At 34.3% G+C, this 12,908-nt stretch overlaps 1 protein-coding gene across 1 annotated transcript; it reads right to left on the bottom strand.

The window, feature by feature from the left end:
- Nucleotides 1-4,922: 4,922 nt before the first annotated feature.
- LOC147393155 (uncharacterized) lies at nt 4,923-7,126 on the bottom strand. Its single transcript, XM_086456592.1, has 6 exons — nt 6,840-7,126; nt 6,533-6,736; nt 6,368-6,460; nt 6,166-6,273; nt 5,566-6,084; nt 4,923-5,478 (listed from the first exon to the last, which is right to left on the bottom strand). Exons 1-5 carry the CDS (start codon nt 6,951-6,953, stop codon nt 6,007-6,009), a joined length of 597 nt encoding a protein of 198 aa, XP_086312718.1. The 5' UTR covers nt 6,954-7,126; the 3' UTR covers nt 4,923-5,478; nt 5,566-6,006.
- Nucleotides 7,127-12,908: the final 5,782 nt, after the last annotated feature.

A 12,908-nucleotide genomic window follows, 5' to 3' on the forward strand; every position in this document is an offset into this window, starting at 1 on the left:
AACTTTTGAGAAGTTTGTCAGGCGTTAGCCGCAACTTCATCATCCTCCTCTTGTGTCACACCTGCACATGCTCCTGCTCCCGCACCCTGTGCCTGCTTCTGGAACTGTTCGGCGAGCCTTCTAAGGTTGTCCAAGTTATCTGGCCCTGAAGAAAATAAATTAAAATAAAAAAGAACGCCAAATGTCATCATTATCACACTTGACCCCGATGTTCTTGAGGGGTATATCATGAGCCTCAATTTGCACATAGGTTCACCAACCATCCATTTCAGGTGTGCATCAACCCCTAAGTTCCCCAATAGAATTACACTAGGCAAGGGCATCTTCTTTGGGGTTTAAGAGGGTAAAAGAGAAAAGACAATTATCCCAAGAAAGATGACCAAGACCATAATCAATCACATTCATTCAACCTAGAACTTCAAGAAAAAACAACAAGGTTTAAGCTAAAACACAAAGTGCTCACAATTGAAGCACAACATGCACTTCAACCCATCCATTTACTGATAACTTCTTTTTTTTTTTTGGATAGGTAAATGCAAGATATATTAAATGTGGCTGGATGACCAACAAAAAGAGTACAGAATAAGACACTCAAACAACAAACAGCAAACAGCAACAAAGCTAAATAACAGACCCACTCCCATCTCCCCATGAAGTCTTCAAAGAAGACTTCTTTGAACTCAATGAACACCTTACACCAAAAGAAAAGAAAACCTTTGATGGACATGATAATGCTCTCAAAATAAGTCTCATTTCCTTCAAACATGCGACGATTCCTCTCTTTCCAAACACCCTAACATACAACAAAAAGCAAAATAGGCCATGATATGTGTTTAGCCTGCAAGAATGAAGTACCTAGCTAAGCCCATCTAAGCCTCGAAGAGACCTTTCACCGTACAAGGATAGCAACCAATAACGCCAAAGAGATCCTAGAAGTACATCCAAATCTCTCGAACGAACAAGCAATGAAATAACAGATGCCTGACTGACTCTTATCCCACCTACACATAATGCAAAATATCAGAGTACAAAGCCCCCCCTTCCTCCTCTGGATAAGACTATCCAATGGCAGAATGCACTCCCAAAAAAGGACCACATAAAGAATGAAACCTTCGACGGGACTTTTAGTCCCTAAATCGCAACAGCTGGGAAGACTACCCTGTTGTCCTCCTGTAAAGCCCCATAGAAAGATTTGTCCGAGAACAGTCCATCCTTAGCCCCCTTCAAAATCCACATGTCAACAGATAATCTGGACTCTAGAGTATATACATAACTTTAACACTCAAAACACCTAAATAATAGCCACGCACTGCATTGCTTCTTGATTAACCTTTTCTATTACAAGAAGTGCAATGCACAATGCTTTCACAAATAATCTACTAGATTATTCAAAGATCAGCCCCATTTAGTATTTCTAACACATAATTCTGCAAATACAATCTATTAATCTTTACTCTACTAACCTGGGACCATATAAACTTGCTGCTATCATCTGTCACAACCACTCCCTTCTTGTGCAACTCTGAGGTGGCATCAACATCCATGACAATAGCACCACCACCTTGCTGTAAGAAATAATATACGAAAAAAAAAAGCCAGAAAAATGCTTGGACATGACAACTTGTGTGTCTCAGGCTTATCAGACCACAAAACTACAAACCAGAAATTCTAATTATAGGAACTCAGGTAACATAGCTCACAACTGTACTAGATTAGAAACGAAAACATCTGCTAGCACCATACCTTGTCAAGTGTACTTTCATTTTCTTCCTGTAGCATATCAAACTGCAATTAGATAGCAAAACCATAAAATAAGGAAACCTTACAAGAATATCATTTCTGAGTGACCATGCTATATCTAAGTTTAACGATTAAAGCTTAATCAAAATAGAAGCAAAAAATTTATATACCTCATCTTGAAGATCAGGAGCTGAAAGTTGATTGCCATTTTCTCACATATTCAAATTCCCTAAATCTGAAGGCATCCTGCATACTAATGGAAAAAATATAAAAGAGATAAATGATCTATTACCAAGCAAAGGCAGCTACATAGTTGGTTGATTTCTCTACACTATTATATTCATAATCATACCTCAATGGTGGCATTAATCAACATACCAATAAGCTATATATTATGACTCAATTACAATGAGTGCCTGAAATGAAGCATTAAACAAAATATATTGTTTTTACCAAGCTTTCAAAATTTTGGACAAGGATGAAACCATTTCAAGCTTAAACATTGTAAACAATATATTATTACTGATATACAAGAACCCCACACTTTGTTAGATGACCGCAATTTTTTTCAGGAGAAGGCTCATGATGATGATGATAAACAATACAATATGTTAGCTATATGGTAGCATAAAAAGTCATCTTTAAAACACTATATTATCAAAGGTGTGTCTCCACATGCACACACATGTGCAAATATCTGATAAACCACCAATTAAAACACATCAAATATGACAAACCATTGACACTAGAAGTATTAATATAAACCCAAATAAATAAGGACTTTTCTAGCCTTAACCCAAGGTTGAGGCTCTCCATTAAAGCTTTGATACCGGAATCGTGCATCGTTTTCAGCTTTCCTACCTGCCCTCGAAGATCTTCAGTAGCCTACAAAACATACTAGAAGAAACAATTATAAGTCTAAATACTCCAAGTGGACATCTAATTTTCTTAAAAAAAAAGTGTACACTTTACCTCCGCCTTTGTAGAAACATTTGCAAATGCATATTTTCCTCCACTTCTTTAAGTTGTCGTTCCTACTGTATCATGGAAGTTGCAATTGTCTTATGCAAGACCTCAAGTTGCGTAGTCAATTGAGACTGAAATTATTGGATAAGGGTTCTGTTTCCATCTTCTAGTTTATCCTTGCAATCTACAAACCAACCACAAATCGTAAAAGTCCCTCGTGTCGCAGCCCACACGGTAAGACATAAAAAACCCCTAGAGGTCGTGGGTTCAAGTCCAACTTAGACATAAAAAATGATTTTCTAAGTGAAATCGAAGTTATGACAACAAATGTAAATGAACAAATAGAGTCGAAGTAGTAAGAGAAGAGACGAATAAGCAAGTAACACCATTAAACTATCATAACATTATGGATGTTCTAAACTATCATACTTAGATATTTCAAAGTTATAGTTACCTCTCCAAAAGCCTTGCACCATTGAAAGTGCCCTCGATCCGTGGGGTGCACGGATCCGCTTTTGACCCTTGAGGTTTGGGAGTCGCCACCTAGTTTAGGTCTAGGAACCATAAATGACTCTACAATGGATAAAACAGAACTAATCTACATAAAAATCTGAATCCGGGGATCATGTTACGGGGTTGGAAGGTGTTAGGCACCAACCCCGCCCGGCCAATGCCGGTCTCTACTTATCCCAAATTGATCTACATTGCTAATGATAAAACCTAGATTAAAAAAATAATAAAAAAACCTTACCTTCGATCTGCAAAAGCACTATTCCCTCAGATCTGAAAAACAGTTCCTTGTACCGTACTCCTTGCTTCGTTTTGTCTCCGGATCTGATTTTTGATCTCCGAGGCAAGGTGTCTCCTTCTTGGATCTGAATGCTTTGAATTTGTGATGGATTTTTGAGATGTTTTTGGAAGGTTTTTGGGTGTTTTTTAGGCTAAAATAGGAGTAGGGATGTTAGGGAAGGAGTTAGGGCTCCAAAATTAGGGTTTTGGAGGGGTTGTGGAGGCTTCTTCACCTACTTTTTCTAGGGTTTTTTCTTTGATACGAAAATAGGGTGTGGAGGCTCCTATTTATAAAGTTTTTAGAAGTATTTAGGGTTTGATTAGGGTTTCTTTTTAGGGTTTCAATTAGGGTTTTGACTTAGTCTTTAGGGTTTTAGGGTTTTGACTTTAGTCTTATGAGATTGACTTGATTAGTTTTAGATTAGGGTTTGGATTTAGGGTTTTGACCTTAGTCTTATGAGATTGACTTGATTAGTTTAGATTAGGGTTTTGATTTAGGGTTTTGACCTTAGTCTTATGAGATTGACTCGATTAGTACCTTGACTTCAGTCTTGCTTGATTGACTTTAATTTTGACTTCAGTCTCACTTGATTGACTTTAATACCTTGACTTCAGTCTTGCTTGATTTACTTTTAATTTTTGGAGAACCCTCTTTTATTATATCTTTAATTCTTTGAACCCCCAAATGGAGGGGTCCTTAAAAAATATCCCACGAACCCTCAACAATTTTGCCTGAGAGTCCAATTAATCGATTTTTTAGGTTCAACTTTTTAAATTAATTTCATTAATGTTTCACTTTAATTATTTAATGTTTTATTTATTAATTTCGAATTTTTTAATTATGAAATTGTGAAATTACCGTTTTGCCCTCGGAGAGGATTTTTTACGTTTTAAGTCATTTTTCAATGTTCCAGGATGTTTGGAATCAGTTTTTCGTAAGGAATTCAATGGGAATGTTGGGTTTTGTCATTTATGAAGTTTTTTATATGAAATGATCGTGAACTTTATGAGGGTATTTTCGTAATTTTGTCAAATTTTTGTGAAAATTGGCGAAGTGGTTTACTTGGTTTCGATTTGTTGTTTTATGTGTTTGAACGGATTTTCCTAAGCATAATGTAGGCTCTAAGGTTGTTTTGAGGTTAGGGGTATTTTGGTAATTTAATCATTTTTTGTGATTTTTATCGTGAAGCTTCTTTTTGGTTTGCAAGATGATGATTTCTATGTTTCTGAGGTCGTATTTTCCTAGCGTAGCGTGGTTTCTAAGTTTTGTCAGTTCGAGATACCTCATCCGGATTTCTGAAACATATCTGGTAACAAAATAAAGTATTGGAATAGACATCCATCATTGGGAACCTTTGCGATCGGGTTGACGACTTGATTAATCAGGCGGATGCAAAAATGGGGTGTCTACAACCATCAATAGTTTACGATAGAAATTTCAGCTCCAACAGTCATCCGGGCTTGGGACCATCCTTTTCCCTCCTCCTCTATCCGGGCTTGGGACCGGCAATGTAAAACATATAATTTTACATTGGCGGAGTTAAAAAGGGGTTGGTTAACAAAAAAAAATAGGTATAAAAGAAATCATAAAACATACGTAGGTAAAAAAGTCTATGTAGTGATCGATTTCATGCAAACAACTTGCATACAACAAAGATGAGATGCCATACCTACTGATTTGCTGAATCTTCCAATCCATTTCATCTATTTAGGTTAGTAATAGAAACAATCCCAATTTTTAATATTTACAAACCATTATCATAAGTTTTCCATAAGTAAGCAAACTAACAAAATCATAAGTTTATCTTAAAAATAAGTATCACAAACCATCATCCAAAACACAACATTCACTTAATAAAACTAACTAACTCAAAAGTTTTTCTGACAAAAGAACGCATCAAATCAATCATCTGGCGGCTGTGTCGATGAGTCCGATGGAGTTGGGAACGTACAACCCGGTGGAGTTGGGAACGTGCCGCCAAACTATAATAAACATAAACATATCAGATTATCAGATATATTATATTTATATATATATATATAAGCTTATAAATATAAATTTTTACTTACACATCGTGATAGGTTCATAACCATCTGTGCGAGATTATCAAACTCAACTTTATCAGCTTGTCTTCGTCGTTCGGCTTCATCCTTATCAGTCTGTCTAAGCCGTTCGGCCTCAATCCTATCGGCTTCTCTAAGCCGCTCAAACTCAATCCTATCGGCTTTTCTAAGCTGCTCAGCCTTAATCCTATCAACCTCTCTCTGTTTCTCTATTTCACTCCTAGCCATCTCGAGCTGATGCTCCAAGGATGACCTCTCATTCTCGCGTTCCGACCTCTCACCAGCCAAATTCTCTTCTAATGTTCTTATCTTCTCTCTCAACATGGTCATCTCTTCATTGTTCATGGAAGATGATGAGTCTTGACTAGATGATGACCCCCACAACTTTGTGGGAGTCGGACCCAACCCAAATCCACGAATACGACCAGGTCTCTCTGCACCAATGACCTAACTAAATACATCATTAGGTCCACTTGTATCCTTTGACCCTTCTGCTAAATTTTCGAGTATTTCTTGCATCTCGTTCTACAAAAAAGTGATTAATGTAAATTTTATAATTACTATATATTTTTTTGGAGTTCTATAAAATAATGTAATTGCACTTACTATTTTGGTAGCAGCATCTTCATCAACAGGCACCCCATTTTTATGAGAATGGGTCGTTATCCACATTTCAGCTCTGCTGGGGGGTATGCCAGTGCCATTTTTATCTTCCTATTAATACATTGATGAGAAAATAATAGCTAATCACATGATTATATTAAAAGAACAATGATAATGAACTAAATATTATTATAGTTTATAATACCTCTTCATGACGAAAACAAGCAAAGCTCTTTGAACCAGACGTATGTAGCATTGTTTGCTGCGAGCGATTTTTCTTATTTGTCTCACTTCGACGCTATATTAAGGACAAACAATTAATAAAAATTACATATGCAATGGTAACAAATTTGAAATATTAAACATGTACCTTTCCTAACTCAGAATTCCAATAATCTATGAGTGCTGCCCATTGCTCAATAGGAACACCATCGGGACAATGCTCATATCGGGTTGCATCATCATCGTACACATCGTAAATAGTACGTTTAAGACCACACTTGTAGTCCTTCCATTTCCTACCCATTGTTTTCATGATAAACGGGCGATTCTTTATCATAATTTCAAATTTTTCCTATATATATCAACATGCCAATCAAATATTATATCATTCTAAAAGTTTTCAATAAAGACAAAATAAAAATGTATTATTATTATGTTAGAAATATTTTACCTACCAATAACATTTGCCATGCGCGTTCTTTGTCTTCCTTATCGATCTTTCTCCACGATTGAATATCTAACCGAAACATACGTGGATCTCGAGCTATAACCCCACAAAAATTAGACATCTTTGATACATGCTTTCCAAATGGTTGTTTAGCATGATCAAATTGTACTTTTAGTCTCTTATTTAGTGGGAGAGAAAATAAGCTCAAGCACCTTGTTGGACCCCTTCTTTTCTTGGTGGTGGATCTAGATGAGCCCCCACCAGTCTCGTTCTGTGATGGATATAACTCATCCTCTGAAGGGTCCATCTAAGACATGCAATAAACAAAAGAGTTAGCACACAATAAATTATATAGAAAATAAACTAAATAATTAGTAATCATTTCTAACCAAATAAACATACCAATTAACATTCTAAGTTTCGATTGATTGTGAAACCCTTACAAGCAACAAATTTAATTTCAATAACTCAAATTACCAGACAAATAAGAAAACTCCAACCTTCAAAAAGTGTACCGAATACAAGTTGGGTATCTTTAAATATCAAATTACCAAAAATATAACAAGTCCCATAAAACTTAACCCTTAATTATTAACCAAAAATAAAAAAATTCCTCCATAAATTTCTTGAAACCCGTATAAGCATACCCAAATCAAGATTCTACACACAAACCCAGCATCCAAGCAACAATTATGCTAAAGAAATCCATAGTTCTATAAAGAAAAATGAACACAAGTCATATATAAAAAAATTATTTCAATAATACCCAATACAAGTTGGGTATATTTCAAGATCAAATTATCAGAAACGAACAAATCCCATAAACTTAATCATTAATTATTAATCTAAAATCAAAAAATTCCTCCATAAATTTTCTGAAACCTGTATAAGCATATCCAATTCAAGATCTACACAAAACCTAGCATCCAAGTAACAATTTTACCAAAGAAATCCATAGTTCTATAAAGAAAAAAGAATAAAAACTCCAAAATTAATGAAAAAATCTGGTTTAATAATACCCCATACAAGTTGGGTATCTTTCCAATAAATCAATTTCTCACTATGAGAAGAAATAGAGGTTAGCTGTATATATACATGGGAGTGGTTCAGCAGCCCTAAAGTTTGCCACACATTGTGCCAAACATTTTTTTAAAAATGGGTTAGAAGTTTTGGGATGAGCTGATTTTTTGTGAGGATAATCTCTATGATGAGTAGATCATCTTCACCAAAAATCAGTCAATTCCAATACTTCTAACCCCATCAAAAGTGATTTACACAAATTGGATGGTCCACGATTCTTCAACTTGTAAACTAGGATTAGAAGTTTCAAAATGAGTTGATTTTTGGTGAGGATGATCTCTTCACCGTAGAGATCATCCTCACAAAAAATCAGCCTATTCCAAAACTTCAAATCACATCAAAAGTGATTTGCAAAAAATATTTGACAAACTTTAGGGCTGCCGAACCGCTCCCTATATATATATATATATATGGGTCCCATTCAATGGCTAACTTTTTGGCAAAACATTTTTCAAAACATGAGTTAGAAGTTTTGGAATGGGCTGATTTTTTATGAGGATGATCTCTATGGTGAGGAGATCATCATCACCAAAAATCAGCCCATTTTAAAACTTCTAATTCATGTTTTGAAAAATGTTTTGCCAAAAAGTTAGCCATTGAACGGGACCCTTATATATATATATATATATATATATATATATATATATATATATATATATATATATATATATATATATTTGCTTATCGTGGGGTATGCCCACCCTTCGGTGAGACTAATCCTAGTCACACACACACAGCCCCCCTTCAAAAGTCCTACACGCAATTGGTATTTTAACATCCCTATTGAAAATGCTCTTAGGACGACTTACCTCTATGGTCTTTAGAGCCAATTTAATGCTTAACCACCATCTTAGCCAAAGAGAGGTACAACCATCCTCATTAGAGCTAATTTATTGCTCAACCAATTGTCAACTCATTAACAATCTTTTTCTCAACTTTTCATCCCTATTTTTCTATTATACCTACTCTTTTCAAAAGTGAGTTCACTAAGTTCAGATTGGGCAATTATCCAGATATGGTATAAATAATATTATTTGATTTTTTTCACCAAAATCCATCATCTTCAATCACCCAAAAACATCCTATCTAGATATTAGAATAAAATAAAATTTTGAGATTGAATAGTAAAAATATTATACTATTCAACGACTAATCAATAAATCACTTCTTAATTTATAGATTCACAATTTAATCGATTGATCCCTCATTCAGAGAATTTTACAAACTTTTCAAAAAACAAAGAAAGCACGAATCTTGTAAACATTTCCAGAAGATATGCCCCTTTATTGATCAACAATTTGTATAATTATCACATATAAGACTACTGTCAACAACATCCCTACCATCTATTTGGACTTATTCTATTATTTTCCTTATTACAATCATATAAAATACAACCAAAATTAGAAATAGATCAAATACCCAAAAAAAAAATAAACAAAAATCAAAAAATTCCTCCATAAATTTTCTGAAACCTCTATAAGTATATCCAAATCCAGATTCTACACAAAATCTAGCATCCAAGTAACACTTTTACCTAAAAAATCAATAGTTCAATAAAGAAAAAGAACAAAAACTCCAAAATTCATGAAAAAATTAGCATTCAAGATGAAAATAAATGAGATTTATCAAAGTAAATAAGGTTTTTAAAAAAAAATCTTTACAAACCTCAAATCTATAGACCTTGTACGTCTTTTGTAGGGATGAAAACTGTAACAAAGACGATTTCCCAAAAACGATGAGAGATTTGGAGTAAGGGCAAGAGAATGAGATAGAAAGAGAGAGTCCTGATAAAATAACCGCAACAAGTTGAGCTCTACGACTTTTGTAGGGATGAAAACTGTAACAAAGACGATTTCCCAAAAACGATGAGAGATTTGGAGTTAGGGCAAGAGAGTGAGATAGATAGAGAGAGTGCGGGAAGGAGATGATATGAAATCGTGGGAGACGTACAGTGAAAGAGGGAGAGAGGAAACAAAAATGAAATATTGGCGCCAAAAGATTGGTGATTCATCGACGATTTCTCAAAAACGCTGTCGATGTTGCTGTGTTGGCGACGGTTCACGGCAAAATCGCCTCTAAAAATGATTTTTTCTAGTTAAATAGAATTGGGTGGCGTTAGCAAAAGTTGGTGTGGCACTAAAAACTCTCTTATTTTACCCAAATGAGTTGAGATTCAACTCTATGTAAGACTGTCAACGGATGCTTATCGGTTCGGATGCAGAAATATCTAAATTCAAATCCAAATTTTTTATCTAATATTCGAATTCGAATTCAAATCAGATAATATACAATAATTTCATTATTAAAAATAATTATTATATATTATATTATTTATTTAAAAAATTAATCAAATAAAATAATATATATTATATATTATTTCGATTCGGATATTATCGGATTCGAAATGCTAACATCCGAATCCACATCCGATAAGGATTCGAATATATAAAACTGAATTTAAATTCAATATCATAAATTTTCGGATAATATCCAATTTTTTGAATTCGAATTTTCTTCTATCCATTCACACCCCTAATTCAATGTACATCTAAACCGATTTAGATACAAGTTTTTTTATATTTATTTCAACCGATTTAATCAACATGAAGTTTTACACAATTTTAAAACTCGAGAGCTTGAATCGAATTGATCTCCAACTAATCTAAAAGGATAAAAAGTTTGCAAGTCAACTCAAATGAAATAAATAAATATATTTAACATATCAGTATTTTTAAGATATATCTCCTAAAAAATATCATATATAACCAACTAAATTGATTGAGTTTCTGACCCAAGGTGGTTCATTTTTTGGATGACTTAGTCGAGATGAGGAGTTGAGTCAGTTGATCTGCCGAGTTAACTTGGCAAGTTGGGTTCATAAAATTTTAGGGTCAAGACATCTTGAAATCCAATCAAGTGAAATTGACTCGGTCAAGTTTTGAATTGACTCAATGAGTTCTAAAACTATGATTTTACGTGTTAATGTGTGGAAGGTGAATATTTCATTGTGTACCCTGTGATGTCAACCATTTCATCAACTGGTCTTTGGATAGTTTGAGAAATATAGGGAGTGAAATGGTGTCCTCAAAGAGAGATCTGTGGCAATTACTCATTCAAAATTTTTTTCCTTGTTAGTTGTTAATTTATTATTATTTTTTTCAATGGTAATAACAATTATTATTTAAGATATAAATTTGGATATTTTGTGAGTGTAGGGGAGAGAAGCTAAACAAGATAGCTTTAGAAGTATGGATGAAAGAGAAAAATACCTCGGCTCTTGAACACACACTTAAATTGTTTAATGAGATAAAAGGGAAAGGGTTGAAAAAATTTTAGATAAAATTATGAAAACATGTGCAACTTTTGTTAAAATTCCCATTCAAGTACACTATTCATTTTACTTCAAAAAGCATGCATAATGAGATTGCAAAGATTTTAAAGTAATGATTTCGTCTCTCTAATAAAAGGTAACGAGATCACTAAAATTTATTCGAAAAGTGACAATCTTGTTAAAAGCTAGCGAGATTGCTACTTTTTATATTTTGCCACTTATAATTATAATCAAACACTAAATGCGTTAATGGTGAATCATTAATTGCTGCCATTAAAGACTGTATTACCGACGTTTAAAATGAATGGATTAAATTATTAGTGATTCTAAAGAAAAAAGCTGTTGTTCCATGTGTATCAGCAACACCTGATGACCATCGTTAAGTCTTTTTTGTACATTTAAAAATATTTGAACTATTACCAGCAGTTTAGGTAACGGCGTTTTGATTAAAATGCCGTTGTTTCAAGCTCATTAACGGCGTTTTTATTAAAATGTCGTTATATAAGTTATATTGCTGGCGGTTGCGTAAAAATGCCGGTGTTTCATATGTATTCGCGGCACTTTACAAACCGCCGTTATATCTATTTTAAGCTAAATAACGGCATATTCATAAAAACGCCATTATTTGAGAGTTATTATCGACGGTTTAGTAGAAAATGCTGCTATTTATAGGTATTAGCGGCACTTTTGGAACCGCCGTTATATCTATTTTATACATTTAAAAAATATTCAAGCTAATTAACGGCATGTTTATTAAAATGCAGGTATTGATAAATATGCCCGGCGGGTTAGTAGAAATGCCGGTGTTTCACATGTATGAGCGGCACTTTCAAACGTTATATGTATTTAAACTAATTAACAGCGTTTTCGTGGAAACGCCGGTATTGTATAATATTACCAGCGGTTTTAAACCACCGTCGAATATTTAATAAAATTTAAAAAATATTGACGATAGTATTAGGGGCGGTGTAAGGGAAAACGTCGTTATTGATCTACAATTTACGGTGAATTTTATGAAACGCCGTTAAATTTCTGCCGCTAAAACTCCTCATTTTGTAGTGTAGGTGAAGTTGGGGCTTTAATGGAGACTCAAAAATGGACAGCAAACTAAGTGTAGTTGGAGCTTTAATGGAGACACAAAAATGGGCCTCAAGATGGGTGAAATTGGAAGCTTTAATGGGTGGAATATGATGAAGGTGTGGCTGTAATGGAGATGAAAAAGTTGTAGCAACTATGAGGGAGATCAGAATGGAGAGAAACCACAGTTGCAGGTTTTCTTTTTTACATATATTGAAGGCAGCCAAAAAAATATGCTCTAATGGTTGCCTCTCCTCTTCTTTTATGGTGGTTCTTCCCCACTAAAAACATGAGAGAGGGAGAGAGGGAGAGATGGAGAGAGGGGAGATGGGAGAGAGGACATGGGAGAGATGAGTGAAGAATGTGGATGGTTATGAGGAGGAGTTACAGACGTTGGAGAGAAGAAGATGGGGAGTTGGAGAGTGCCCACGTTTTATTCTTTCTCTTTTTTTTTTTAATTTTTAATTTTTAATTTTTAATTTTTTTTATTTTGGAGAGGAGAGGTGGTGATCACACGTTACTCGTACTACGGTAATTTCTCGCTAATGAGTTGTGATTGGTTGAATTTTATTATTATTATTATTA

The sequence above is a fragment of the Akebia trifoliata genome, chromosome 10 (assembly GCF_017979445.1).
Source record: "Akebia trifoliata isolate Shusen 1 chromosome 10, ASM1797944v1, whole genome shotgun sequence".
NCBI lineage: Eukaryota > Viridiplantae > Streptophyta > Magnoliopsida > Ranunculales > Lardizabalaceae > Akebia > Akebia trifoliata.